Source organism: Thalia democratica, chromosome 4 (genome assembly GCF_965202585.1).
Source record: "Thalia democratica chromosome 4, ktThaDemo2.hap1.1, whole genome shotgun sequence".
In the NCBI taxonomy this organism is placed as follows: Eukaryota; Metazoa; Chordata; class Thaliacea; order Salpida; family Salpidae; genus Thalia; species Thalia democratica.
Window position 1 is genome coordinate 12,316,489 of NC_139168.1, and position 27,821 is coordinate 12,344,309.

At 24.8% G+C, this 27,821-nt stretch overlaps 1 protein-coding gene across 1 annotated transcript; it reads left to right on the forward strand.

Moving 5' to 3' along the window:
* The first annotated feature begins 19,354 nt into the window (after positions 1–19,354).
* LOC145833024 (caspase-8-like) lies at positions 19,355–21,791 on the forward strand. Its single transcript, XM_082940227.1, has 6 exons — positions 19,355–19,423; positions 19,835–20,018; positions 20,448–20,635; positions 20,933–21,155; positions 21,289–21,392; positions 21,771–21,791. The coding sequence occupies exons 1-6, from the start codon at positions 19,355–19,357 to the stop codon at positions 21,789–21,791; spliced, it is 789 nt and encodes a 262-aa protein (XP_082796353.1).
* The last annotated feature ends 6,030 nt before the right edge of the window (positions 21,792–27,821 follow it).

A 27,821-nucleotide genomic window follows, 5' to 3' on the forward strand; every position in this document is an offset into this window, starting at 1 on the left:
AGTTGGTGTAATAAGTAAAACTGTAAATAGCCCAGATGTACTTCCTGAAAATGGGGATTTGAAAAATAGCACAAAAGAAAAAAGGAATATTCTTGTTGACTATCTCAAAATAGCTAAAAATAATCCTTCTAAAAATATTGAAGAAACCAAGCCGCTAGAAAAATCTGATTCGTCAATTAATAAAAAGATTGACAAAAGAGTTAGTAAATTAAGCCTTGATTTTAAAAATGCTTAGGTATTATGTTTGAATAAAATTTTATTTATCTAAAAATATTTCTATTTGTAATGTTAATCAGCTTCTTAAGACACATTCAAAACTAATCCATATAACTCGGAATTATATAAATGACAATTTAACTTTTAATTTAAGTCAATAGTTGTCAAAACGTTGATAAATTTGATATTTTTTAAGTGCGATATTTGAATATTTTTTTTACCTGTTACAGTTAAGTTTATCTTTCAACTTATATATCAATGTAAGTTATTAAAAATAAGTTACAAAAACTTTATGAACCAGCGAAGTACTAAATTGAAAATGAAATTTTTAGATAAAGGAACTCAGTAAAGGTCAGAAAAGAAAAAGATTAGGTGAAACAAGTAAAAATGTGTCCAACCCAGATGTACTTCCTGAAAATGGGATTTTGAAAAACAGGACAAAAGAAACTAAGAGTATTGTTGTCGACAATCTAAAAATAGCTAAAAACAATCCTTCTAAAAATGTTGAAGTAACCAAGCGACTCGAAAATACAGATTCGTCAATTAATAAAAAGACTGAAAAACGAGTTAAAAAAGTAAGCTTTGATTTAAAAAATGCTCAGGTACTATGTTTAAATAAAATCTTATTTAACTAAAAAAGTTTGTATTTGTAATATTAATCAATTTCTTAAGACACATTAATAACTAATCTTTATAACTCTGAATTATATAAATGACAATTTCAACTAATAATTTGAGCCATTAGTGTTCAATACGTTAATAAATTTAATAATTTAATAGAGCAGTATTTAGAGTTATTATTTACTTGTTACAGTTAAGTTTATCTTTCAACTTATATATCAATGTAAGTAATTAAAATAAGTTACAAAAACTTTATGAACCAGCGAAGTACTAAATTGAAAATGAAATTTTTAGATAAAGGAACTCAGTAAAGGTCAGAAAAGAAAAAGATTAGGTGAAACAAGTAAAAATGTGTCCAACCCAGATGTACTTCCTGAAAATGGGATTTTGAAAAACAGGACAAAAGAAACTAAGAGTATTGTTGTCGACAATCTAAAAATAGCTAAAAACAATCCTTCTAAAAATGTTGAAGTAACCAAGCGACTCGAAAAAGTTGATCGGTCAACTAATAAAAAGACTGAAAAACGAGTTGTTAAAGTAAGCTTTGATTTAAAAAATGCTCTTGTACTATGTTTAAATAAAATCTTAGTTAACTAAAGTTGTTTGTATTTGTAATGTTAATCAACTTCTAAAGAAGCATTCACAACTAATCTTTATAACTCTGAATTATATAAATGACAATTTCAACTTTTAATTTAGTTAATAGTGATCAATATGTTAATAAATTTAATATTTTTAAAGTGCAGTATTTAAAGTTATTGTTTACTTGTTACAGTAAACTTTATTTTTGGATTTGTAAAACAGTGTAAGTAATTAAAAATAAATTACAACACCTAATGAACCAGCATGGTAATAATTGAAAAATATAATTTTCAGATAAAGGAATACAGCAAACATCAAAAAACAATAAGAGTAGGTGAAAGAAGTAAAACAGTTTTTAACCCAGATGTACTTCCTAAAAATGGAGTTTTGAAAAACAGGACAAAAGAAAAAAGGAATATTCTTGATGACAATTTCAAAATAGCTGACTATAATACTTATAAAAATGTTAAAAATATTAAGCCGCTTGAAAAGATAGATTGGTCAATCATTAAAAACATTGAAAAAAGAGTTAAAAAAATAAGCATTGATTCAGAAAATGATCAGGTATTATGTTTGAAAAAAAAGTTTCTATCTATAAATATTTGCACTTGTTATGTTGAATAACTTCTTAATTAACATTAGAACTAAGCTTTGTAACTCTGAATTATATAAAAAACATAAAATTTAATTTTAATTTAAGTCAATAGGTGTCAATGCGTTAATAAATTTGATATTTTAAAAAGTTAGAGTTAGAATTTATTATAATTTAGTACAGTAAAATTTATCTTTCATCTTATAAAACATTGTTATTAACTAAAAATAAATTACAATAACATTATGATTCAGCGTAGTACTAAATTGAAAAATGTTATTTTTAGGTAAAGGAATACAGCAAACATCAAAAAACAAAAAAAGTTGGTGAAACTAATAAAACAGTTTTCAACCCAGATGTACTTCCTGAAAAAGGAGTTTTGAAAAACAGGACAAAAGAAACTGAGATTATTCTTGTCAACAATCTCAATTTAGCTAAATTTAATAGATACTACTATTTAAAAAAATACAAGCAGCTTAAAAAAATAGATTGCTCAATTAATGAGTCAAAAATAATAAACATTGATGGAAAATGTTCAGGTACTATGTTTGAAAAAACAAGTTTAAATAATAAATTGTTTATATAAAAATGTTTACGCTTGTAATGTTAATCAACTTCCTAAGAGAAATTCAAACTAAGCTATATAACTTTGAATTACATAAATGACAATTTCAACTTTTAATTTGAGTCATTAAATGTCAATACGTTATTAAATTTAATACTTTATAACGCCAGTGTTTAAATATTTTTTTTTGTTACAGTACTTTTTTTTCTTATAATCAGGGTTGCCACACACTCAGGGAACTCAGGGAAATCAGGGAATCTCAGGGAATTTTCAAACTGTAGAAAATCTCAGGGAAACTCAGGGAATTTTGGCATTTTTCTTTTAACTCAGGGAAACTCAGGGAAGTTTTGATTTTTTCTCGAAATTTCAGGGAAGTTTTTGAAAATCTCAGGGAAATGCTTTTCTAGATCTAGAATGAGGTTTAGTTAATCCAGTTTCAATATTTTGTTCAAAAGTAGTAATTTTTATTATTTAAGTGGTTATTTAGAATTTTTTTAGCCTTGCGGATAGTTCTTCAATATTCTTAGTATTAACATTGTAGTTTTTTTAAGTTTTAAATTTATATTTACTTAAGTAAAATCAAATAGTTTAGAGAAATGAAAGTTGTTGTAAACTATTCATTGAAAAGTTCTAATTAACTTTTTATTTTTAGTTACTTATTTTAGTACTTAAATAAACTTGAAAATAAAATTAAAACTATTGATTTAGAAATTGCATACTTAAAAAAACAGTATTAAGATTTTTTTATTAGGTAATGTGAAATTGTTTTAAAATCAAAATTATGTTTTCAGTTATTTAAAACAGATTGTGTATGAACATCTAAAAGACATAAAAAAAATTTTAATTTTAGATTATTTTGTATCAGTTGTTAGGTATTAAGTTGTACTTTGATATGAGATATTTAGCTATTTCTTTAAACTTTCTTTTTGCAGGTTTTTTTAAAATAACGTTAAGCTTTTAAGTTTTATTTACTGCATTCAGAACAGTTGCTAGGAAAGACATACAAGTCATAATGAAGTTATTATATATGCATTTAAGTGAGTTCTTCATGTGAAATTATTATTATAGTATAATTAAATTTTGTCAATTAAAATGTCAGACAAATTAAACTTTATTTTTTATGTAGAAAGTTAATTACCAAGTTTACACAAAGTTGTGCAAAAGTTTAGTTTTTAATTTTTAATTGGTTTAAACCTTATAAGATTGAGTTTTTGAAAACATTTTTTTCATAAATTTAATGCAGAAGCATACATATACAACCTTCCTTTTATTATTAAAGACGAAAAATGAGAATGAGGTATTAATAATTTGTGTTAGAAGAGAAAAAATATTTTTTTAAGATTTGAAAAATACTCAGGGAAATTTAAGGTTACTCAGGGAAATTTTTGGTCATTCAGGGAAGATTTTTTGGCTCAAAGAGTGGCAACCCTGTATAATGTTTAAAGCAGTGTAGTTTAATTAAAAATAAAACTATAAACGCTTTATGAGTTAAATGAGAAATTTTACTTTTAGTTAAAAGAATTCAGCAAAGACCAAAGACAGAACAAGTCGATGAAATGGGTGAAACAGTTTGTGTCCCGGATGTAGTTCCTGAAAAGGAGTTTTAAAAAACAGCACAAATTAGTTTTTTGATATTTTTGTATCCTATGTGCATTTGATTAATTTTATTTGAACTATTTTTTGACTATTTTAGGAGATAGTCTTAATAAATTTCACCTAGTTAGCTTTTTTTAGTATTTGATTAAGCTTATCATATGAACTATAAAAAATTGTAGAGTTTAAAAGGTGTAAGTAAAAAATTGTTTTAACAGTAAGTAGATATTAAAATTTGTCCATTTTAGTGGCTTTTAAGTATGGTATATCGTCTTTTATAAATGAGTATCTGCTTTATTATTTACTGAAATTCATTTTAAACAAACTGACTATTAAAAGTTTTATTGTGCACCAGGTCTCAGGACCGAACATTTTGAGTGCTTTTTTTGTCGTTCAATAAACTATACAACTGTTCTGAAATTATTCATCTTATTAATTGTTATATTTTAGCTAAATTATGTTATGAAATGTAAGTAAGTTGTCTTAGAACTTTTTTATATAAAGTACTCAATAAGACATACTATACATTAGTATAAAATTAAATCAATCAAAAAAAAATTATCTCTAAATCGGTAGTAACTACGACTCTGGTCTTACTTAATATGTTGTCTTATAAAAAAAAATCTTTTATAAACTCGTATTTCTAAAGATTGTCAAAAAACCTGAAATCCTAAAAAACCTGTAAATTGATAATTTAAGCCTAAAAATCTGTAATTTGAGAAAATGTCAAAAAAAATCCATGGATTTTCGAAGAAACAGTTTTATCGAAATTCACGTTTAATGTAGATTAAGTATCTTTTCAATTTAGTAATACCATTCAAGTCAGTTTTTGTTTTACATTAAACTTAATTTTATACTAAAAATAGACCAAAAACTTGAATATATTTTGAAAACTCGAAAAAAATTTCCAATAAGCATTTGGCAACTCTTTTTTATAAATTAGGTTTTATTGATTTCAATATCAATAAAACTGAATTCATTACAAACGTTTAAATTTTGTCTAAATTGTATTCGTTTTGCAATAAAAATATTCCTGTTTAGACATTGTAATCTAATTATATTCATGTTCCTATGCTACTGGTATTCTTTACTTAAATGGTCAAGCAACTAATTTTTAACAAAACAGAAGAAAAAAAAGACCAATTTATTTAAGTTTTGTAGATTAATTAATTTTAATAGATAAAGAGAACTTTCAGAAAAAAATAACTAGACATGCTGGTTGTTGCTTCCTTTTATGTGGATTTTATGAATTAATGTTACATACACAAAAAAAAAACTATTTGCGGCCAAATACATTAAGCTCATTTCAGTAATTTTTTATTTAAATTCTAAAAACATAGAGTATAAAAGTTTAACTAAAAAACTAATTTAAAATAAACAATGATTTTATGTTAGTTTATATATCTATTTATATTTTTTTTCATTAATTCTTTTTGGGTAAGTGTTTAAAATTCTAAAAATTTTGTTTTAGTTATTGTTTACTTTTTTCACAATGTAAAACTTAGCATTTGTTGCGAATGTTAAATTTACACAAATCATAAGCTAATTTGTTTTCATCATCAACTTATGGTAGAGTATCATCAGTCTCAAACTCTTTTTATATTACCTTAAAGTATTATGGGGCCTTTTCGACATAATCACTATAAACTCGTACCTATTTATAAGAAACTAGTATAAAAATTGGATTTTTCAGCTGTTTCAGATATGTAAAAATGTTATTCTTTTTGTAGCTAATCTATGGTGTATGCGTCTAACAATTTGATTATTTCCGATGTTTATCTCGTATAACAATTATTATATCAAAAAAGGTTTGTTAGTAAGACGAGTTGTTTAAAATAATGTATGTTGTAATTTTTCAAATATGTGTTTTTAAAACACCATATAAATTAAATGTAAGTTGTTTTTATGTCAATGCAAAAGTTAAAGCTAGTCTAATTTCAATAATGTTGTTGTAGTTTGGCAGTATATTTTAAGACATAAAAAACACTTATTGTTTAAGCAAATATTTTATGATAGAAAGTTTAAACTTTCTTTTAAACTCCTAATTATTTTGCTTTATAATTTTAATTCGATATATATACGCTACTTATTTAGAAGCAGTTTGGTCGCGATATTTTCTTTGGACTTGCTGGCCGCCTTTGTTGTGGCCTTTTGCAGTTAAACTTGGTGCTCTAGCAAAAACTAAATTCGAGTTTTAACTTAGAGCTCAAAAAATAACTTTAAATTTGACGTAAGAATAAATTCAAAAGTTACAAAAACTAGATATTTAGTAATTAAAAACTAAAGGTTTGTTTATAATTAGATTGTTAATAGTTTTGTTTTTCCATTTAATAAACAAATATTAAATGGAAATATTATTATATTTTTCCAATCTATTAATAAACATACCTTTAGTTTTTTATTGCTAAATCTCTAACTTTTGTAAATTTTGTATTTTTGAATTTATTTATACGTCATAATTTAAACTTATTTTTTGAGCTGTTCACTAAACAAAACTTTTTCAAATTTCATTTAAAATTTATCACTTGAGAATGAAAATCGTATGATTTTAAAAAGCTTTGTGTAATAAAATATAAAAAACAAAATAAATAATCTATTGTTATTAAGTTGAAAATGGTATATTAATACTAAATTTTAAAAGATATACTAAAAATAAGTTAAAGCTTAATAAGGTCACCATCAATAAGGTTTAAAATAACAAATTTCTCTGAACAAAGTATGGTAAATTTTGTTTTGTTTCTATAAACTGGTTTGTTTTTGTGAAAGCTAAAACTCAAAAAAAAAAATAATGGCATTTTTTGCAGATAATAATTTGCTTTACTTTGTAAATTACAAAAAAACAAGTACAATAAATTTAATTGTCTCTTAATTATCTGATTCTGCTCTAAAGCTAAATTATTTTTCTAAAATTCAAGTTATTTTGTGTAACGTTTTAAATAATCACTCGAAATCTTAAAACGTTTTTTTAAGTCAACCCAAATCTGCCGGGGTTTTCGTATTTTTATTACAATAAACAAACCTGTTTATAAATTTGGTAGCATTAAAACAAAATATTTTAAACAATGTTACTCACGTTTCATTATATGCCAGCGTTTCTGCTTTATTTTGAGCACATTTTAGCGCAGTGGTCATCACAGTGTGCATTTGTGCACAGTAGTTGCATATAGTTTGTTTCAATTTGCACTTAAAATATATTTAAACATGAAACACTTTTCAAACATATTTCTTTCGCATTTTACAATTTAAATGAGCTTATTTAAACCTTCATTAACAGTTGTTAAAACGAGTTTATTTCAATTTGCACTTAATTCGTTAAAAATAAATAAAATGACTTTTGCTTTGTATTTTATAATTAAAATATGCTAATTTTAATCTTTACTAACAGTTCTTAGTACGCTATTTATAAATTAAACCACTCAAAACATTGAAAAAACTGTGGTTTTAATATTTTTTTCACGTTTAGAGGCTACTTTTCGTATGAACAATTTTTGGAAAATTTGAAGACCATTGTTGCGTGCATCTACATTAAAAAGTTTCATATTTAATATTCTTATAGTGTAAATTAAAAATACTCCACTTTAAGTTATTTCTAAACTTAAAGACAGCAGCTAAAGGAAAGTACTAGGTAAAAATAAAATGTTTGTAGCTTGGTTTTAGTTTGCTGTCCGTGGACTGGATCCGGCTTGTGACTTACTAGGTATTTAATTTAAAAATAAGTTTGAAATTGTTATTAAACATTTAAACCTTTGAACAAAATGTACGTTTTATAATTATTAAGACATCAAAAGTCTACTCTAGCATTTTGATGTTTTATTAGCGTTCAAAATTCTACAATATTAAATTAAATTCTCAAAAAATGAATTCTACATAAAAGTTCTTTTGCGCGAGGTTTAACTTTGTTTTTTTAGTTGTGTTTTGATGATATTTTGTATTGTTTGACGTTTTTAACTTTTAATTTGTTTAAAAGTACTACAAATTATTCTATGTAAATTTTGTTATGAAACCTTAACATTTTATAACTTGGTTTGTTCTTAAGCATATGTTCTCTACTAGTAGGGCATAATTTTTAATTTGAGAAAGTAAAAAAAAAATACTTTAGGATTAATTCTTTTTAAACTCTTTACATATGATAGTAATTTTATAAATCAAGTATTTCTTAAAAACAAATAGGTGTTTACACTTAAGACTTTTAAATTTAATGTAATCCACCTTTGTTTGTTTTTCTTTTTTGTAATAAAACTAGTAAACTTTAGTCATACATTATCTTTTTACTTTTCAAAATTAATCTCTTAGTATTTAGTAATTTTTATTTGTTTACTTCATAATAACCTATTTATAATTATTTATTATTATCTTATTACTTTTATGTGCGTATGCTACATTTATAAACTATAAAGTAACTAAGTGCAAGAGAACTACTAGAGCTAAAATTAATCAAAAATAAATACTTTTTTTACAATACTAGTTTATTCGAGGTTTTGAAGTACTTATCTGTTATAAAGCAGTTTTTTTTTCTTTAAAACACTTGTTAAATGTTTTTTCTAATCTTTTGTTTAAAACTTTTTTTTTACTTTAAAGATCAATACAAAAGCTTAATAAGGTGTGTATGCAATAGTGGTTAACTGTTTTTGTGAACTTGTTAAATAGCTTAAATATTTTAAATAAAAAATCAGCTACTTTTTTATTGTATAATTTATTTTGTAAGTTGATGCTTGTTGAAATGAAAGCGTATAGTGTCTAAAAAAGTAACGTACTGGTTTTTCAATTTTTTAATACATTAAAAGTTTTTGTACATCTGATTCAGCATAGTTCAATATTTTAAACAAAAATGATTCAAAACTTCAAAAAGTTGAAAGCTGCCGTGTGCTTGCTGATGATGCAAAACGGCGTTTTTGCCGAGGGAGATCTCAAGTGCATGACAGGGATCAAAGTCGGTGGTGTGAAGAAATACAACGGAGAACCCACCAATTTTTACATATTTCAAGTGGAATCCGGCCAGTAAAAGATAAAACTGCGGCCCGCGAGTACGTAAGTCTGGCCCGCTAAACTTAACTTTTTAACCTAGACTAGATATTATTGTAACTTTAGTGAAGACCAAAAACAAAATAAAACAAAGGCCTTAGGTAAAGTATGCGAGAGTTTAAAATTGGGTTAGATGTAGTAAATAAAGGTCACATAGAATTAGTATTTTGTCTAAATAAATTGAATAATTCCTTTGAATTAAATCCACCGGTCCACAAACGACTAAAAAATTTCCACGGCCCCCCGAATAAAAACGTTACTCAACTCCCTTTTTACCGCAGTTGTCTTTACAGTTGCACAGAAAACTCATTAAAATGAAAAATATTAATGATATGACGCTTATTTCGCCTTTTTATTTAGAATATGCTAACTAAGAGTTAAATCAAATTTCTTTACATTTTGTTTGTATACTAAGACACTCAAAACTAAAAAAGTAAAGTTTTTTAATATTTTATCTTTGTACTCTGGAAAACACTGAATTTATTTTCCAGAAATTTAGCAGGCACAGCTTTAAAAATATTTTAAGACCACTGCTTTGGCGAATCTACTTTAGTTCTTTTATAAAATTAAGAAGTATTTTTAAATACGAAACTTAAAATCATGTATAAACTTAAATAAAGCAATTAGATAAAAACTATTCATAAAACTTGTGAGATTTAGGTTTCAGTTTACACACACATATTGTTGATGTACTGGATTCAGTGTGCGATTAACTTTCTATGCAAACATTTAATAAACAAACAAACTGAAATAAAACTATAGTTATATATAAACAAATATGATATAAGTCATGTTATGACTGTAATACTAATATCATGACTACATTGTAATAAATTATAGAGTTTTTTAGTTTCTTTTACCTTTACTAAAGAAACTCAGCCCGCCAAAGTCTATGTATAACGAACACGTTTCATTATGTTCAACAGACAGCTACATCTGGATTGCCGATAGAAAAGTTGCTAAACCCTGTTCAAGTTCTCAACCAACTTTTTTAATTTATTTGACTTTCTTAATCAAATTGACAATCATCGTCGAAATATATTTTCCGTGAGTACTTAGATAAAAATTAATCTGCATACAAAGTATATAAGTTAGCTACTACAGCGTTTTAAACATGTAGAACTTGAGGTTTGTTAAAAAATTATGTTTATTAGTTTTATTTATTTATTTACAAACATAACTTTCCTGATAAAAATCAAATAGGGATCGAACAAATTTGTTTAATTAAAAGGACATAATTTAAACTATAAAACGTATAAACAAAACTTTTACATATTTTTATCAAAATTAGATAAACTTCGATAACAAATATAAAACATTTTTACATTTTTTTTGAAATTAAAACATATTTAGTAATTTAACTTTAAAAAGTTTAGTTTAAACTTTATAAAGTTACTTACAAAATATTTTAACGATGTATAACTTGTGTTTAAAATTTTTAAATTGTCATAATACACCAACTTCCTATTAAAAGTTTTCAGTGGTTAAAAAACATCATTTAAATAAACTAGTAAAAATTCAAAACTATATCATAACTTGTTTATAAAAGTATTATACAAATCTTAGTTAAATATATTTATTTGTTAATTGAGCTAAAATATTTAAAATAGTTCAGTTAGCAGTAAAAAGAAGTACCGATAGCTTGTTTTAGCGTTTAGTTAATGACTTCCACATTTTGAGTTCGATGTTTTTAAAAGTCAACTAAAACTTAATTAATTATATTGCATACCAATTACGATTTTTATATAAATAAATAAATCCATAGTTCATTTAAAAAAAAATTCACACTTCTTACAAATGAATAACATAACTAACACATAAAAGTATTTCCTACCTGCGAGGGGATTTTTTTTCACGATGTCGACAACCAGGTAGACGTCTGATTGGTTGTAAACGTCCAAGAAGGAGGAAAATGACGTCACGTGACCACCTCATTTCCTGTCCTCCTTTTTGCCTTTCTCGTAGTCAACCTGCCAACTCCCAGCCACCTTTCTGTGACGTAATAATGGAGAGATAACTAAAAAAATTTTCACAAGATTTTATTCTTAGTGTACAGTAGTTTTTCCTTATGATTACGCACTTATTAGGTAATTCCTTGAATAAGCACTTTTGGGCAGTGTTCAAAGTGCGTACTCAACAGTAAGACTATTTTACTTAATTAGTTACTACCAAATGATCGATCAAAAGCTTCTGTAAGTTGCCATAAGGTAACGTGTTACCTTCCATCAAACTTTTTGTGACGTAACAATGACGTTATAACTTAAAATAAATTGTAGTACAGTTTGCTTAAAAGACCATGCACAAGTGTTTTGCAATCTATCGTAAGATAATTTAAAATATTTTCATTTTTTGAAAAATTAAACACTGTAAATGTAAAACCACATGACGTAAAAAACACAGAATTTTGTTGTTAACAAGCTTTATGAGTTAAATTAAAAACAAGAAAAGACTGAATTGAATGTATGTAAGTTCTATAAATTCACTTGTTTACTTTTATTTTGAAAACAAAAACTTTAAAAGACAAATCAGCAATCAATTGAATCTTGGTGTCTGTAATAAATACACTACACTACTTATTTTTAATGCACAGAAACTTATACATTAAAATAAAACTCAATTTTATCAGTTCTAAAGTACAGTTTAAGCTTCAATTAAACTCTAATTATTAATGATTAAGCATGTTTGATTTTCATTCAAAATATAACCGTCTTAGAACATTAAGATAGAATATAAGCAGTTATTGTATAACTCTACTTATTGCTAGTTTTTGAAACAAACGAATGTATTTCTTAGAAGTAATAAAATAAAAGATTCTAAAACAAAAATTGTTAGCAAGTAAATACCTAAAAGTTTTATTTTACTTAAAACAAAAATCAGCAAAAATAAAATTTATATCGAGATATTAATAAAATAAATTTATACAAAAATAAAAAAAAATTATATAAACCCTACTTTAGTACAACATGCTATTCAAGTCAACAACAACTTTTACACAAAAAAAGCTGATTTAATGACATTCATTTAAAATTAAACAACCTAAAATACAACTGTATACAAACTAACTTCAAAGCAGAAGTAATGTGATTTTCTTAAAAGTAATAAAATTGAACTGAAAAATCTTAAGCACAAACTATAAGCAAGCAGTTCATAAAAAAATATTTTATAAAGCACAAAAACTAACCAAAATAAACTGTCTTAGAAGACTTTGAAAACAATTAAAAATTTTTATATAAACCCTACTTAATTACAAAACGTTACTCAAGAAAATCCGATACATCAAAAAACACTAACTATGCACAAACAAACTTCAAAGCAGCGTCACTCCTGAACTCCTCATAGGTCTCCATCCGTTTTGCCGCCCCCCTGAAAACAACAGGTCTCGACCTTCTCACGTACTCCTCGTAGAAGGTCACCGAGTCCGGCAGGTGGTCCAAAACTTCCACTTCCATGGGGTCCATGTTCGACCCGATCGGTTTCAGGTGCCCCCGGGGGCCTTTCACCCTTTTATTTATAAAACAGTTATCTTCTGAAGAGTTTGTAATGAAAATAGATAATAAAAGTATTAATTAAGCCTAAATAAAAATCTCACATTTCAAACTAAAGCAAGTTTTGCTGTTTAACTGCGACTTAAGTTTTTCCTATGTAATATAAAGTTTATATATTTGAAAATTAAAATAAAAAACAATTTCACTCACTTCTGCTTCTCTTCAAAAATTTCATCTTCATCTTCCGGTCGTTGGTATTCGTCGAAATCTTTCAAGTTTTCCAAAATTTTCAGCGTTTTATCATCGATTTGAGCTAAGATTTTGCTTATAAAGAAGAAAATTGCAAAAAATTTTATCATTTTATTTGCATTTGAAACAATGAACAAAGTGACTTTGGCGCACAACAATCGAGTTTGATTGCGACTGAAAGGTAAGTGGCTAGTTAGTTTCTATTTCGGGGAAATTTTGCGTGCGCCGGAAGCAATAGTTAAAATTTTGATAATTGATTTTTGTCTTGAGATAATTAAAAAACATTTAAAGTAATGATTGTTTCTGTGAAGTTTTAGTGCTCGTCTACGATTACATATGATCGATTTTGGTTGTTTAAAACTTTTCGTAGTAATAAAAGTATTTTAAAGTATAATTTCTCATGTTTTTGATCATCCAAGTTAAAAAAGTTGTTTTATCTTAAACTATGTTGTATGCTTTTTTTTTTAACAGTTAACCAAAAACATTAAGTAATACAGTCTACACTAGACAACTTTAAACTTAAAATCATCTTTCATTTACAAATTCATGACTTCCTTTATAGCATAATTTAAGACTATTTTACGTCATAAAATATTTAAAATAGTTACATCTAAAGTTAATAACACTTTTTTTTTAAATACTACTAATTTATACCAAACTGACATCAAAACAAAACTGACATGAAAAAAGATGTTAATTAATTTTACCATTCCTTATTTTTAAGTTTTAAACGATAATTGTGATGTAGCTTTACACGCTTAAAGATGAACTAACATATTATTCAACTCCTTTTAAAATAGCGACCAATAGAAATTTAAATCTAACACTAAATGCAGTTTATATTTTACAGAACAAAAGTTAGTTTAATGCTTTATGGTTATTGGTTACTGCCTAGCTGTAACTATTTTGTACTATTACTAGCTAGTTTTCATTTTATGAACAATAAAGAGATGTTAAAACAAAAAATGATTAACAATTTCTATAATAAGATTGTGATAAAATTATTAACTAGTTTAAACTTATTTTACAGTGTCATAATTTTGCAAAAAAACTTTTCATATAATTTAAAATTATGGGGTGAAACACCAACTTAAACGCTTTTTATGCAAAAACATATGATCGTTTAGAGATTTTTAGTACTTAACAGTAGTAAGTGCTAATTATTAATTAGATATTTTACATAATTTACTTTTTAAAAACTGAGCTTGTACAAAACTGAACACCTAAGCAAAGTTAAACTACAAAAAGGAAATACAGTTTCAGTTTTAATGATCATTAAAAGTATTCTTTTACACAGCTACTAACTATGATTAGTTTGTAGAAAGTATATGTCAAGACATCTCTTTATTGTGTAAAAACCAAACTTCTATAATTTAACATATGAAACATACAACAGTGGGTTTGATGAGTGTTTAATGAAATAACCATTTTAAAACTGAAAAATAAAGTTTTTATAAGTACAGATAAACAGTAAACGGTGAGTTAGTTTAAATTTTATTGACTTAAGTTCTAATTGTGTAACCCTTGCCAATACTATTTGCAAAGTTTTCTATCAAAGAAGCTATTAGTAAACTAACATGAACGTTATCGAATACTCAAGTATGTTAAAAGTTGTTTAAATTATATGTTTAAATTTTTATACAAAATAAATTTAAGTAAATTCAGTTTCTAACAAACCTGTTATTATTCTATACGATGATTAATCATGCCTGTTTTTAAATTTTATTTGTTATGTATAAATGGCTAGTATTAAATTAGATGATTAAAAGTTAGACTGAAAATTATATGGTAGGATAAATATATTTGAATAATAAAATTATTACTAACTATTTTTTGAAGTATTATAGTTTTATTTCTTTTTTGTTGTAAGCATTTTTAATGAAACTAAATTAACAAAATAATAACTGAATCTTAGGCGTTAAAAAAAATTCAAGTTTACTTTTTACTAATTGTAAATGTAAAAGTTAAAGATAAAAGTTCAAAAACATTAAATAAATATCAAGCTGGCAAGTATAAACACTAAATAACACTTTTATACACTAAAAGACAACGTAAAGCTATTGAGCATTTTCGTTTTTTAGAGATAGTAGCAATAAAATTTTTTTAATCATAAATGTGTCAGCTATAAAATGCATTAACAGTTATATAAGTTCTACAATAGCAACTTACCTCATTTAAATTTACAGCTGATAGATTTAAACAAACTTGAATCATGCAACTACGTTTATTATCCAACATCTAGTTCAAGATTTGTTCTCAAAATATGTTTCTTAAGACTTTAATTTACAGTTTTTTAATAATTATACATCTTTGTTAATCTTTATAGGTTAAATAATTTCATCAGTTTATTTTTTACTAATAGTATGTGAGGCAACAGTAAAAAGCTTATTGGTATTAAATTTAGAAAGCATTTTTTTAATTGACGTATTAAAATCTAAGAACGTTTCAAGTATGTCTACGACAATATATACTTTTTTTGTTTACAAATGGATAAAATCAAACTGTTTTTACAGAATTTCCACAATTTAAACCAACACGTGATTTCGTTTTTGCTTTAAAACTTTCCACTTCCTACTACTCTACGTTTGAGTTTCAATCAAATAATTTTAAAATTAAACTATGTAATTAAGCTTTAAATAAATGTAAGTTTATGAAAAACTTAATAATTAAAAACACATAAAAAACCAGTATACTACCAGAATGTTCTACTGTGCTACCTTGGAAAAGCTTAGGAGAAATAAAAAGCAAAAAATTGCTTTACCAAAAGGACTTATTTTATAAAATCTAGTGTGGAAATTTTAAAAGAAGAAACTTAATAAGATCAAGTTGGTGTTCTATATATAGGTTAGTAATTTAAGTTTAACAAGCTCGCAATACTAAGAAATAGAAAAATTATCTTTTAAAGACACAAACAAATAGTACTTTTAAACATCACTTTGTTTTAAGTACAATTGAAACTTTTTTTTGTTGTAAATTTCTATAATGTGGGCAAGAATACTGCGACCCGCGACCTTAATTCAGCCTGCAATGTACTTTTCTACTAAAAACATACTTTTATATAATAACTTTTTTTTAAACTTACAATTAGGCTAATAGATTTATAATTTGTTTTTACTAGTGAAAAAATCTTTATACTTATAAATTTAAGTAGTGTATTTATTTTAATTACTATAAATGTTTTAATAAACTATGGCCCCTTGAAGACTTTTTGCAAAAAATATTTTATAGAAAATCTGGCCAGCAACTTATAAAAGGCTGTTCTAGAATGTGCGTTTACAATTTATACACAATTTAAAACTATCTTATGAATTAGCACAAAATATCATAAACTAGTAATATTACATACGTTCTTACTTTTAAGAATAGTAACTTATCTGAATATTATGTAGAGTATATAAAATTACAGACTTTGCAATGCTCAATATTTTATTGTATTCGTCGTAGGAACGAAAAATAATAAAAATAAGAAGTACGAAAAAATTCAGCAGTTTTTAGAAGAAAAAAACAAGTTGTATGGTGATATTCTCTAATGTAATTTATATTGACAACTTTAGAGCTTTATCTACAAAAGTTATTTTTTGTACGTTTTTCATTTTGACATTTTTGAAGTTTATGTTAAGTTAATTAAATTATAAATGTATTGTGTAAGATTTATGTTATCTGTAATAATAGATCTATGAGAAAAACTTTTACCAGTATTACACTTTATTTCTGAACAGTAATATTTTTTGTACTTGTAACAAACTTTCTTTTTCAGTTTAACTAAAAGTTGAAACAAACTAATATATTTTAATTAGAAATTAAAAATTTTAATAAAACAATAATAATAAAACATATCATTTTAACCTGAAAAAAGTTTAAGCATAAACATTGAAATCTTAAAATAGTTAAATTTAACAAAAAATGTTCACTTTTAATAAATGTTGATGCAAAATTTATTTTTAAACTTTAAAATTGTTGTTTTAATGAGTTTTTTTTGTTTAAAAGAAAACGTAAAAAAATAAAAAGTAAATATTAAATTCAAAATTTCTTTTATTCGGAAGTTAAATAAAACTAAACAACTAAAGGTCTTGTCGGTTTTTCATTGGCTGAACATTGAAAAGCTCGAAGCTGATTGGGTATCTGTTTCTGATGATGACTGCTTCATGAACGTCACTAAGTTGTTTAATGCTTTTAAAAACTTAAAATGTAGGCGAATATGAAAACAAACTATTTTGTAGATTTGTTTATTCACCATTAGGTTGACCTCAAAGATCGACCTCATCAAAATGGTATGAAAAATATTTGTTTTAATAAAATATATACATATTTTAAGCTGACACTTTTGTCTATAGAAAATTGTAAAGAGTTTAGTTAAAATGACTTTTATTTAAAAAACAACAATAATACTAATTATAAACTTTTAAGATTAAAAATATGATACTGACGCTCAATGGTATATTAACCAATAAAAGTAAACAAAGTAAAAAATATTTCTGATTCGTCAAAAATAAAAAATTGCAAACTGTTCAATTTATAACAAAGGTCTAGTGCAAGCTGTACTACTTAAGTCATACTTGGAATATTCTTACATCTTTTGTGATGTAGGTTTGGTTTAGAGCTAGTGTTATATGATCTTTATTACACAAAAAGTTATAATTGTTCATTGCATCATATACTAGTTTATAAACAGACTGCAGAATGATTTAACGCGTCAAATTTCTGCATACACACATAATCTTTTAATCTTATAAATAGTTATAAATTAATAAAATATTCAAAACTTTTAGTAATCTTTTAATTTTAACACATAATCTTTTAATCTTATAAATAGTTGTAAAATTAAAACAATTACAATTTTTTTAGTTGCTTTTATATATTTAAAAACAGAAATTTTTAGCAGCTACATATTAGGAGAGCTAAACATTATTTTCTAAATATAAAAAATAAAACAGTCAAAAAAAAAAATCTATTATTTAAAACTAATAATTAATGTTAAATATATATTAAGGTTGGATTAGTTTCGTGATGTATATTTAATTTTGCACTAATAATTTTTAACATTAATTTTGAAATTTAATACCAATGAAAAGTTTTAAAACATTAGCTACTAAACTATTTATTATATAAAATTTAAAAGATAAATGAAACGAAGTAAATTCAACTACTCTAATTTTGTTACTTGTTTAGAATTTTTACTGCTTTATTATTTATAACACAGTGTTTTCTATATTTGTTTTAATAGTTAAGTTCGCAGTTTTACAATTAAAAGTTTTAAAACATCAGTTCAGGTAAAAACCAACTTAAAAGGTTTGCTTTACAATACAATAGTAGTTTAATTTTATAAAGTCATTTTAAAGAGGTTTAAGTAATTTTTTCTACTTTCTTTCTGCTTACTAAAATATTGTTAAGACTTTGAAAAAAAAAACTAAGATTTTGAGATCTGTTAATGACTAAATTTAGAAAAAAATTATACTCGTTTGACTTGCTTGGCTGTTAGTTTCATTTCAAAAGTTATTCTATTAGTTATCATAAATTTAGTAAAAAATAAGATAAGAAAATTACTGAGTCCATACATTTTGACCTATCTAATAAACAAATGTTTTAAACAAATTTTACTAATCTAAAAACAATGTCCGCTAAATACAATTTTGATTAGATACTTTGGATTAACTGAGTTAAACTTTTCCTTATACTGTAATCTTAAGTTAAAGTAAACTAAGAAGTTCTTTAGATTTAATTTCTAAAAAAAAATTGTTAATTGTACTAAATGTATAAAATAGTAGTGTAGCTAAAATTAGAAAATTAGGTTCCATAAAGCAGTTTAATAACAAATTTACTCAAACTACTTACTGTACATTCTGTACGCATTGTGTTTTATTTATTTTTATTTAAGTTTTTTTTCTGCTTCTTTTATTATTAACTGTAAGTTATTTTGAAAATTATCTCAAGTAATGGATTAAGCATGTAAGTAATTTAATTTAGATATGAGTTTATTTTACTACTGTTGTTTTATTAATTTTATGTATTTTCTAGCCAAAAAAAAAGTTAAAACTTACATATCACTATTAGTTACTCAAACATTTTGTTTAAAAAAAAAGAGTATAAAACAGCTGGAAGTTTAGTTTTAGTTTTTTTTTTAGAAATTTTACATTTTTAATTGCAGAAAGTTGATCTACCTAAACTAGATGTAGTTCGTTAAAATAAATATAACAAAAATAAACTTTTTTTACTTTTTTATTTTAAATTAAATTGAGATAAAATATTTTTGTTAAAGCTGACTATAAGTCTTAAAATTTTCTTTTAATAATTATCTGTAAAAATAAAAAGGTTTGTCATTGTTAAATAGTATACATTTTCATCAAAGTTTGAGCAAATTGAATAAAGTTTTAAGACAAAAAATCATTAAACAATGTGTTATTATAGTTTATAAGCCGATCAAAAGCAAAAATGTTAGAAGAATCTCATTACAAAATGGATCATAAGAAACGAGGTTCATTTGTAATCTTCTGCTACAGTGTAAGTCGAAAATACTTATGTTTGCTAATTAAAGTAAATTTCAGTCACTATTAACAGTTTTGTGTGACATAGAAGTATGTTTATATGTTTGTGTAAACATAGTATATTACTATTTTACCTTTTTAGAAGATTTTAAAAACACAAATTATCATATACATCTTAAACATTTCTTATAAATGATGTGAACAATAAAAAAGAAAGATTTTTAGTTCAGCAGAAGTTTAACTTGTTACAGTACACCGTAAATTACTTAAAGTTTTCATTTTTTCAGCAAACAAACATTACCTTATCGATCTAAAACATTTTAATAAATGTTGTGAACAATAAAAAGACTTCTAATTTAGCAGAAGTTTAACTTGTTACAGTATACCGAAAACGTAGTACAACTGCATTAAAAATTATTTTTTTCAGCAAACAAGCAGAACTTTGTCGAGCAGAATGCGCTTGACTGAAGAGCGGTACACGAAAGAGAAAGTGATGTACAACGAAAGAATGCATCTTGAGAATCTCGCCGTCATGATGGGATTCAATCACGATGACGTCATCATGTTTGAAAGCCTGACTACAATGGAAACTGTGGAAGCACTCGTGTACGGTTAGTATTTTGTATGATATTAAATCAAAATGACTTCATTGCCTAAAATTAAAACTCAATAACTACGGTTTCGAGTCTATAAAAACGTAGACGACAAAACTTTATTATTTTCTTATGCAAATTATAAGCTTAACTAAAGTTGTTAATGTTTGACTATGATTTTTTTTTTGAGCTTTCAATAATACAAATTTCAAAAACATGATGCACTAAAACGTTTATGCACGTCAATTAAGAAGGATATAACATGAATCGAAAGTTTGTTTGTGTTTAGAGTTTTGTATTAAAAACTAATGTAAATTTTTGTACATGAACATTAGAGTAGCGTAAGAAGAATTACTGACACATATTTCAAACTCAGCTAGACAAAAATATGGTAACAGAAGAAACACGTTTTATATTTGCTTCAAACTAACTACAAGTTATTTTCAGTTTCGGAAGAAGTCAACAGACAAGGTGAAGATCAGGACTGCCTGGTGGTCGCAATCGTGTCGCATGGTGGCGCTAACGGGCTCGTTTCAACCAGGGGAGGGTCTCTCGCACTAGACCGATTCAGCGAATATTTCAACTCTGAAAACTGCCCTGTTTTGGCCGGAAAACCGAAAATTATCTTGAAAACAGTTAGACTAATTTTATTATGAGTTATATGCTTTCTTACTTTGTTCAACGTATTTTATTGAAATCTGTAAATTGAACTTTTTTTATAATGATTTTACTAAATTTATGTTTACTTTAACATTATTACCACTAACCTATAAGTTTACTATTGGATTTTGTTTAGATCTAGTTTTCTTAAGAAAGAAAAAGCTAAAACACCTTTATTGTCTTACAACTTTTATTACCAACATAATTTTTTTCTAGGTAATTAAATGTAATGTAAATTTATAAGTAAGTAATTTTTTTCAACTAATGTATAGACGTGCATGGGCACAAAATATTTGCTTCGAAACGAAATTTCAAATAAAAACAAAAGAAAACGAAGCAATGCATTGCAAGCTGAAAAGAACAATATTCAAAGTTTTCAAAAAAATCTAGGTATTCATCTCCCTGAAGATGATAAGTTTTATTACGATAAAAACTTTTCAACAAGCGGAAACCCAAACTATGAAGATTTCGTGTTCCTCTATTCGTCGGTTGAAGGTCGTTTTTCGTGTACTTTCAATATAAAAATAGCTTAGTGAACTAAGTACAAATTTTCTAGAAACAAAAAAATAGAAACAAATTTAGAAGATGTTTTAATGATAAGTGTCAACATCACAACTGTAACAAACAGGCTTCCTCTGTGGTGTGGCAGATGAAAAAGAATTGGGTTCTTCGACGATCTTTGTTTTTAGTGAACTGTTTAGCAAACACGGACTTAAAAAAGACTTTCTACAAGTATTACTTTTTTTTTGATTTTAATTGTTTAGTTCAGGGCTCCTCAAAGTTAGCGATTTGAGCAAGTTAATTTCATATAAACAGCAACCCTTAGTCTTGCTTTTCAATTACAAACAAATTTATTCAGAAATAAAACAGTGTTTATTTGTTATTGTTTAAATTTTATTATTATCCACAGATTTTAACGGACACCAACTATGTAGTAGCAAACCATTCTTACTTTTCATTGTCCGCATTCACTACATTCTTGAAAAACATGTCCTCTTTTCAGAGTCAACTGACTAAAAAGCTAGTTTTCAATAAGAAAAACAAGTTAGTTCTATATTTTTTTTTTTTTGCATTTGAAAAATTTATTAACCAGCGAAAAATATTTTACAGAAAAGAAGGTACCAACTATGAACGCATGAACAAAGATCAAATTAAGATGTTTTTATCAATATTATCCAAACGCTATGCATCACTGTTCCCTGGATATACAAAAACTGCAATGAGTGTATTGACTAATTTAGAGAAAAAGTTGTTCATTTCTGACAAAAGAAAATCTCTGTTTGATTGTTTAAACGAAGATTCGAGGAGCTCAAGAAGAAACTATTTTTCAATAAAAAAACGATAGGAGTGGTTAAACTAAAAAGTAATTGTTAACTTCTGCTTTGAGAACATTATGATTTCTTTTTTATTCGTTTTTCAACTTTTTTAGTTTTTTTTGTACCTTATCGACTTCCCTGCTGAATTAAATTGTATAACAAACAAGTTTATTGTATTTAGTCGCATGAAGTAAACGTTTTGTTATCTAGATTAATAAATGAAATAAACGTGTTGATTTGAATTAAAGTAAAAAATATCTAATTTGTGTTTAACACTGATACATTTAAATACTAAGTACTACCATAAGAAGTATCTTGACTTAATGTTTTATGGCATTGAAAAAACAAAAACTCATATAAAACATTGAAAATATTCTTAATTTAACACTTCAAATACACTTATTATAATTTACAGCAGAACGCTAAACGATTCTTTATTTCAAATACTTCTTTAATGATTGAAAACGACAAAAATTTTTTTGCTGAGTTTCTCAAATTAATATAAATTAACATTTAAATTTTACTACAACTAACTTGGACCAGACTTGTCATAAGTTGTTTTTAACTTAATTAAAGCTGTTTGAACGAGAGCGTTGCCAAGCAAGCGCTGTAGTAAAAAAAAAGAAAAAAGAATTTTAAAAAGTGAGAGAATAAGCTTAAGAAGAAGGTAGCAATGTTGTTTTATGTATTTTTTAACTATATTTTTCCTTATTCTTAATAGTTTTTAAAACGTTTAAATAACTTTTCGTATATTGAATATTTTTCTTTTGTTATATATGATTGCTGTTATAAGAACAAAAATTGATTAATTTAAATAATAAAACGTACTGAAAAATAATACAAAAAATGTAAAAGAAATATTTCTATGAAAAAGAAAAATGTAACTTTTTATGGTAATTTAACATGTTATTTTTAAGATGCTTGGTTAAATTGAAAAATAACTAGTTCAATTATATACAGAATTTACTAATTTATAAAGCCTTATATTCTACTAAGCGCGATTGTTAAAATTGTAAACCAACCTTTTTTTTTTTTATTATTATGTAAGATAAGTTTAGAAGGTTTAGAAGGAAATTCAATATTTCTACAAAACAGTTAATTTTATTATATGTTATGATATTTAGAAACTTCGATTTTTAGATTTTAAAGCACAGACGAGGTATTTGACCGAAACTTAGTTTGTAAAATAAAGTCTTGAAAGAATAAATTCTGAACAGTTATTTTTTTTATCAAGAATAAATAAACATTGTGTCATTGTCATTTAAATTTAAATCATAAACAAACTGTTTAACCAAATAGAAACTATTCTTTTACAAACTAACATATAAGGGATTAATGTTTAGAATTTAAAAATTATTATATCTATAAAATTAAAAAATATATTTTTTTCATCTTATTTATTGCAGCTTAATAATTAGTTACAAAGTACAAAATTTTTCTAATGAAACAAAATCGAAATTCATCATATTTAAACTTACAATTTTTTTTCTTATTATTGAAACAAAACAGTAAAAAAATAAAAACCTCATTAGTAAAAACTGAAAATGTAAACGAAATTACTTAATGACTTTTACTTAAACAATTTTTCTGTGTAATGTTGATAAAAAAAAAGTAAAACGTTCTTATTAACTGAAAATATTTTCAATTTAAAGTATTAAATTTGAACTAAAAATAGTTAAAATGTATATTTTCATCTTAACAATTGTAGTTTAATAAACATTTTACAAAGCACAAGACTTTCCAAAATAAAGAAAACTGCAATTCATCATAATTAAACTTACAAAAAAATTTATAATTTAAAATATTAAAAAAAAACAATTGAAACACAATTTAAAAAATAACTTATTAGCAGAAACTAAAAATGTAAACGAAATTAATTAATGAGTTTTGTTTAAACAATTGTTGTGTATGATGTTGATAAAAAAAAAGTAAAACGTTTTTATAAACTGAAAATATTTTCAGTTTGAAGTATTAAATTTGAACTAAAAATAATTAAAATGTATATTTTCATCTTAACTATTGTAGTTTAATAAACATTTTACAAAGCACAAAAATTTCCTAATTAAAGAAAACTGTAATTCATCATAATCAAACAGACAAATTAATTAAAAATTTAAAACATTGAAACAAAAGGTGGCACTAAATTGCATGGTAAAACTACTAATACATAATAATGAAAAAGATTAAATACATTGGTTCGCACTAAAAACAGTTTTATTTGCGGGTAGAAAAAGCTTAAACTCTTCCATTGAAAATGTTTCTTGTACATTATAATCTCTGTCCTTATAGAGGCTTGTCTTTCCAACCTCCTCTATCATGTTGTTGGTAAGTGGAAAGTTATGGCAACAAAATCCCATTGATTTGCAAGTTGATCTGACAATATTAATACTCAATTAAGGAATATTGCTTTTCAATATTAATAGCAGTTTTATTTTATTTTGTTTAAAAATAGAAAATACATTGGAAATTGTAGATTAAATGTGTAGAAACATATGTTTGAAATCTATATTCAATTTACATATAAATCATTTATACAATTCTAGTATTATGAACGAAGTTCTTAAATTCTAAGTTAAAATAAAAAGTAATTAAAATTTCGTATTGTTGGATTTTTAATTAAAATCTGCTGATCTAGCAGTTCACAAAAGTGACCAAGAAGCTTCTTCAAAAATGACTTAAAAGTTTCCTTTTTTGTATGTCTACTTTTTATTAACTACTATGGTACATAACGTCAAATATGATAAAATTAATATAACCATAAATTTGCTAACCTTATTATCATTAGAGCGTTGAGCAAAACATATCCCATGCAGTATTGCTTTTTGTTTTTAGTATAGTTCATAACCGAAAAATCTCTCTCAATCCTGGCGTTGCTGAATGGGATTGTTTTCATTTTTAGAATCAATTCACACAACTCTTTGTATTTTTTCAAATTGTCTTTCCAAAATTTAACTGTTGTAAAACTTCCTGTTAAAATAAAGCGTTAATTTTTGACAATTTATTTATAAAATAAAAAGTTTCAATTATATTTAATCATTATAAAAAGTTGAAATACTAATATTTCATTCATAACAAATTTTAAGTACTAGGTCTACTTTAACTTACGGTTTAACAGATATATATTTTGTTATAACTGTTTGAAAAATGTTAAGCAAACATTTAGAAATATATAATATTTATATGAAAAACAAAAATTCTAACTTAAATTTGTTTGGTGAACTACACGTATTTGATTATACTATTGTATGATTTTATTTTTATCTGCCAAATTGTACATCAGTTTGACATTTTTATTCTCTAGAATGCTTTCAATATTTGGCTTCAGTCTACTCAAGGCCTGAAACAAAACATATTATGTTTTGCAAAATAATGTTTTATATTTACTACATTAAACAAAACTTTAGTTAATTAAAACTACTAACTTGTTCAACAACTTCGTATGAGCCCATAAAATCCAAGTTTTGTGACATTCTACTATCGATTTCACTTAACAATTCTAAAACGTAACTTCTATACAGTTGTACGGCCTAATTGATATAAGTAATATTAGTACTCTCAGTTTTAAAATACACATTAACATATATGGTTTTTTTTTATACAACTTGTGGTATTTTTGTAATGTTACATATAATAATAAGAAATAGTTAACATGTTAACATATACTAAATATTAATTAATTATTGTATGTTATACCTTTTCCTGCTTTTGAATTGACAATTCTTTGAATAAGTTTTCAACACTAGGTTCAAAATTAGGTTTTTCCAACAGTATGTCTTAAAACGTTTTACGAAGTTAAAAAATAAAATTAACAATAAATATTACAAACTAACTAACGGCAAGTTTAATATGTCACTTTATAAAAATCTGTATTAAAATTTTTTACAACTTTGGAAAATCAACGTTTTATCAACGATATAGGAAAAGTTTTAAATTTATATAGGTGTAAGATTGTTAAACTGATTAAAATTTAAAGAAAAAAAACTAAACTATTCACATAATACTCAAACAATCAGAAAATACATAAAATATTCAATTTAACTTTTCTACAAAACATTTGTAGACTGGAAGTATTTATTTTATTTAAGTAATTGATACAACAGTTAAAATTTTCGTAATTAAATAGAACCTCAAGATTTTTTAAAGTTTTTAACTAAACTGTATATATTCCGTAAATTCATAAACTTTACAATTTTTTAAGTTAGATTAAAATGATAAACAAGAAACTAATATTGAACAATATGCATTTTTAAAACTTAACAATACAGTAATTATACTTACTTGTGCTTTGGTTGTATACAAGCTCATTTAAATATTTTTTTAGTTCTTTTATAACTGATCTTAAATGAAAAGGCAGAAGATTATTTTTTTGTAGAATAAGGTTTAGTTCATATACCTGTTTAGTAATAACTTAAATTTCATTTTTATCAATAAACCAGTGTATTACTAAACGGTTTTTCAATTTTTAATGTTTTTAATTAATCATTTGACATTATAAAAAAAAAGAATTTTTACAAATATTTAACAAAATTAAATTACACTTCAGTTAGTGTATCTTTAAACTAACTTTTTTTAAAACACATTCCATGAACACCATAACGAATTTCAAACATTCATTTGAAAGCAATGTTCTTATGCGTTCAGCATGTACATCATTTTTTCTTCTATCTTGCTAAGAAACAATACAATTTATTTGAACTATTGCTATTTAGAAATTCACAATTTTGAAAAAAAAAACTATAAGAAAAGTTATTAGGATTTGTAATAGATCAAACTTGAAAATTAAATCTTATGATCTTTGTAGTTAATGTTGTTATAAAAATAAATTAGTACGTTTATTTAAAAATCACAAAAAGTTAACCTTAAACTTTTTTATTTTAAATCTATTTTTTAGTTTTATTGATAAACTAAATACATATCAACACACACAAAAAGTAAAGTAATGTATTTGATTGTCTTACTTCGTTAAAGAACGCTAGAAGAACTTTCCATTTTTTTATTATTCTTTTAATGCATTCAAACCGACAAATCCATCTAGTCTTGCACAAGGCTTTGAATTTGAGAGGAATATCGTTCTCCATGTACAAGCTGAGTTGCTCAAAATCATTCTTCCGAATCTGAGAGAGTTTGAAGTACCCAAAAATTTTTGTTATCAGTTCATCAACCTGTAGAAATTAAAAATTATCTATACTTAGTAGTTAAGAACAAATACATATACTTTTTAAGCATCTGAAAGTTTTGTTCAAAACATATAGTAGGTTGACATGCAGAAAACACACTCAAATTAACAAATTTCAATTACTCTAATCAATAAAAACTGATTTAATAACACAGGAATTTTATTATTTTCCACTTCAATTACTAACTTCGTTAGGTATTGTTCTTCTTGTAGCATTTAAACATGCGTTTTGTAGTGCATGACTTGTGCACGAAATTGAGATGAGGTTTGGATTTTCCTTTCTTAAAATTTCTCCAAAGCCATTTTTCTTGCCTGTCATTGACGAGGCTCCATCAGTACCTAAAAGTAAAAGCTGATAATAACATAAACAAATGAACAAAAGCCATAGTTAATTAAAGAAAGTTTAAAATAAAAAATTTTAATATTATAACAGTTTAAAGGAAATTTTAAAAATTTATTAACAAGCATTTAATTCAGTATTTTAAAAACATCAAAAGTTTTTTGTGTAAATATACATATATATTTTAATGGAAATAACTTGTAACGTTTCAGTTTAACTAAAAGAAAACTTGAGTAATTATTTGTTCTCATTCACTAAGTAACAAACATACAAAACACTCTACTAAGTTTAACTAAATCTAATTTTTCAACTAAATTAAAAAAACCTCA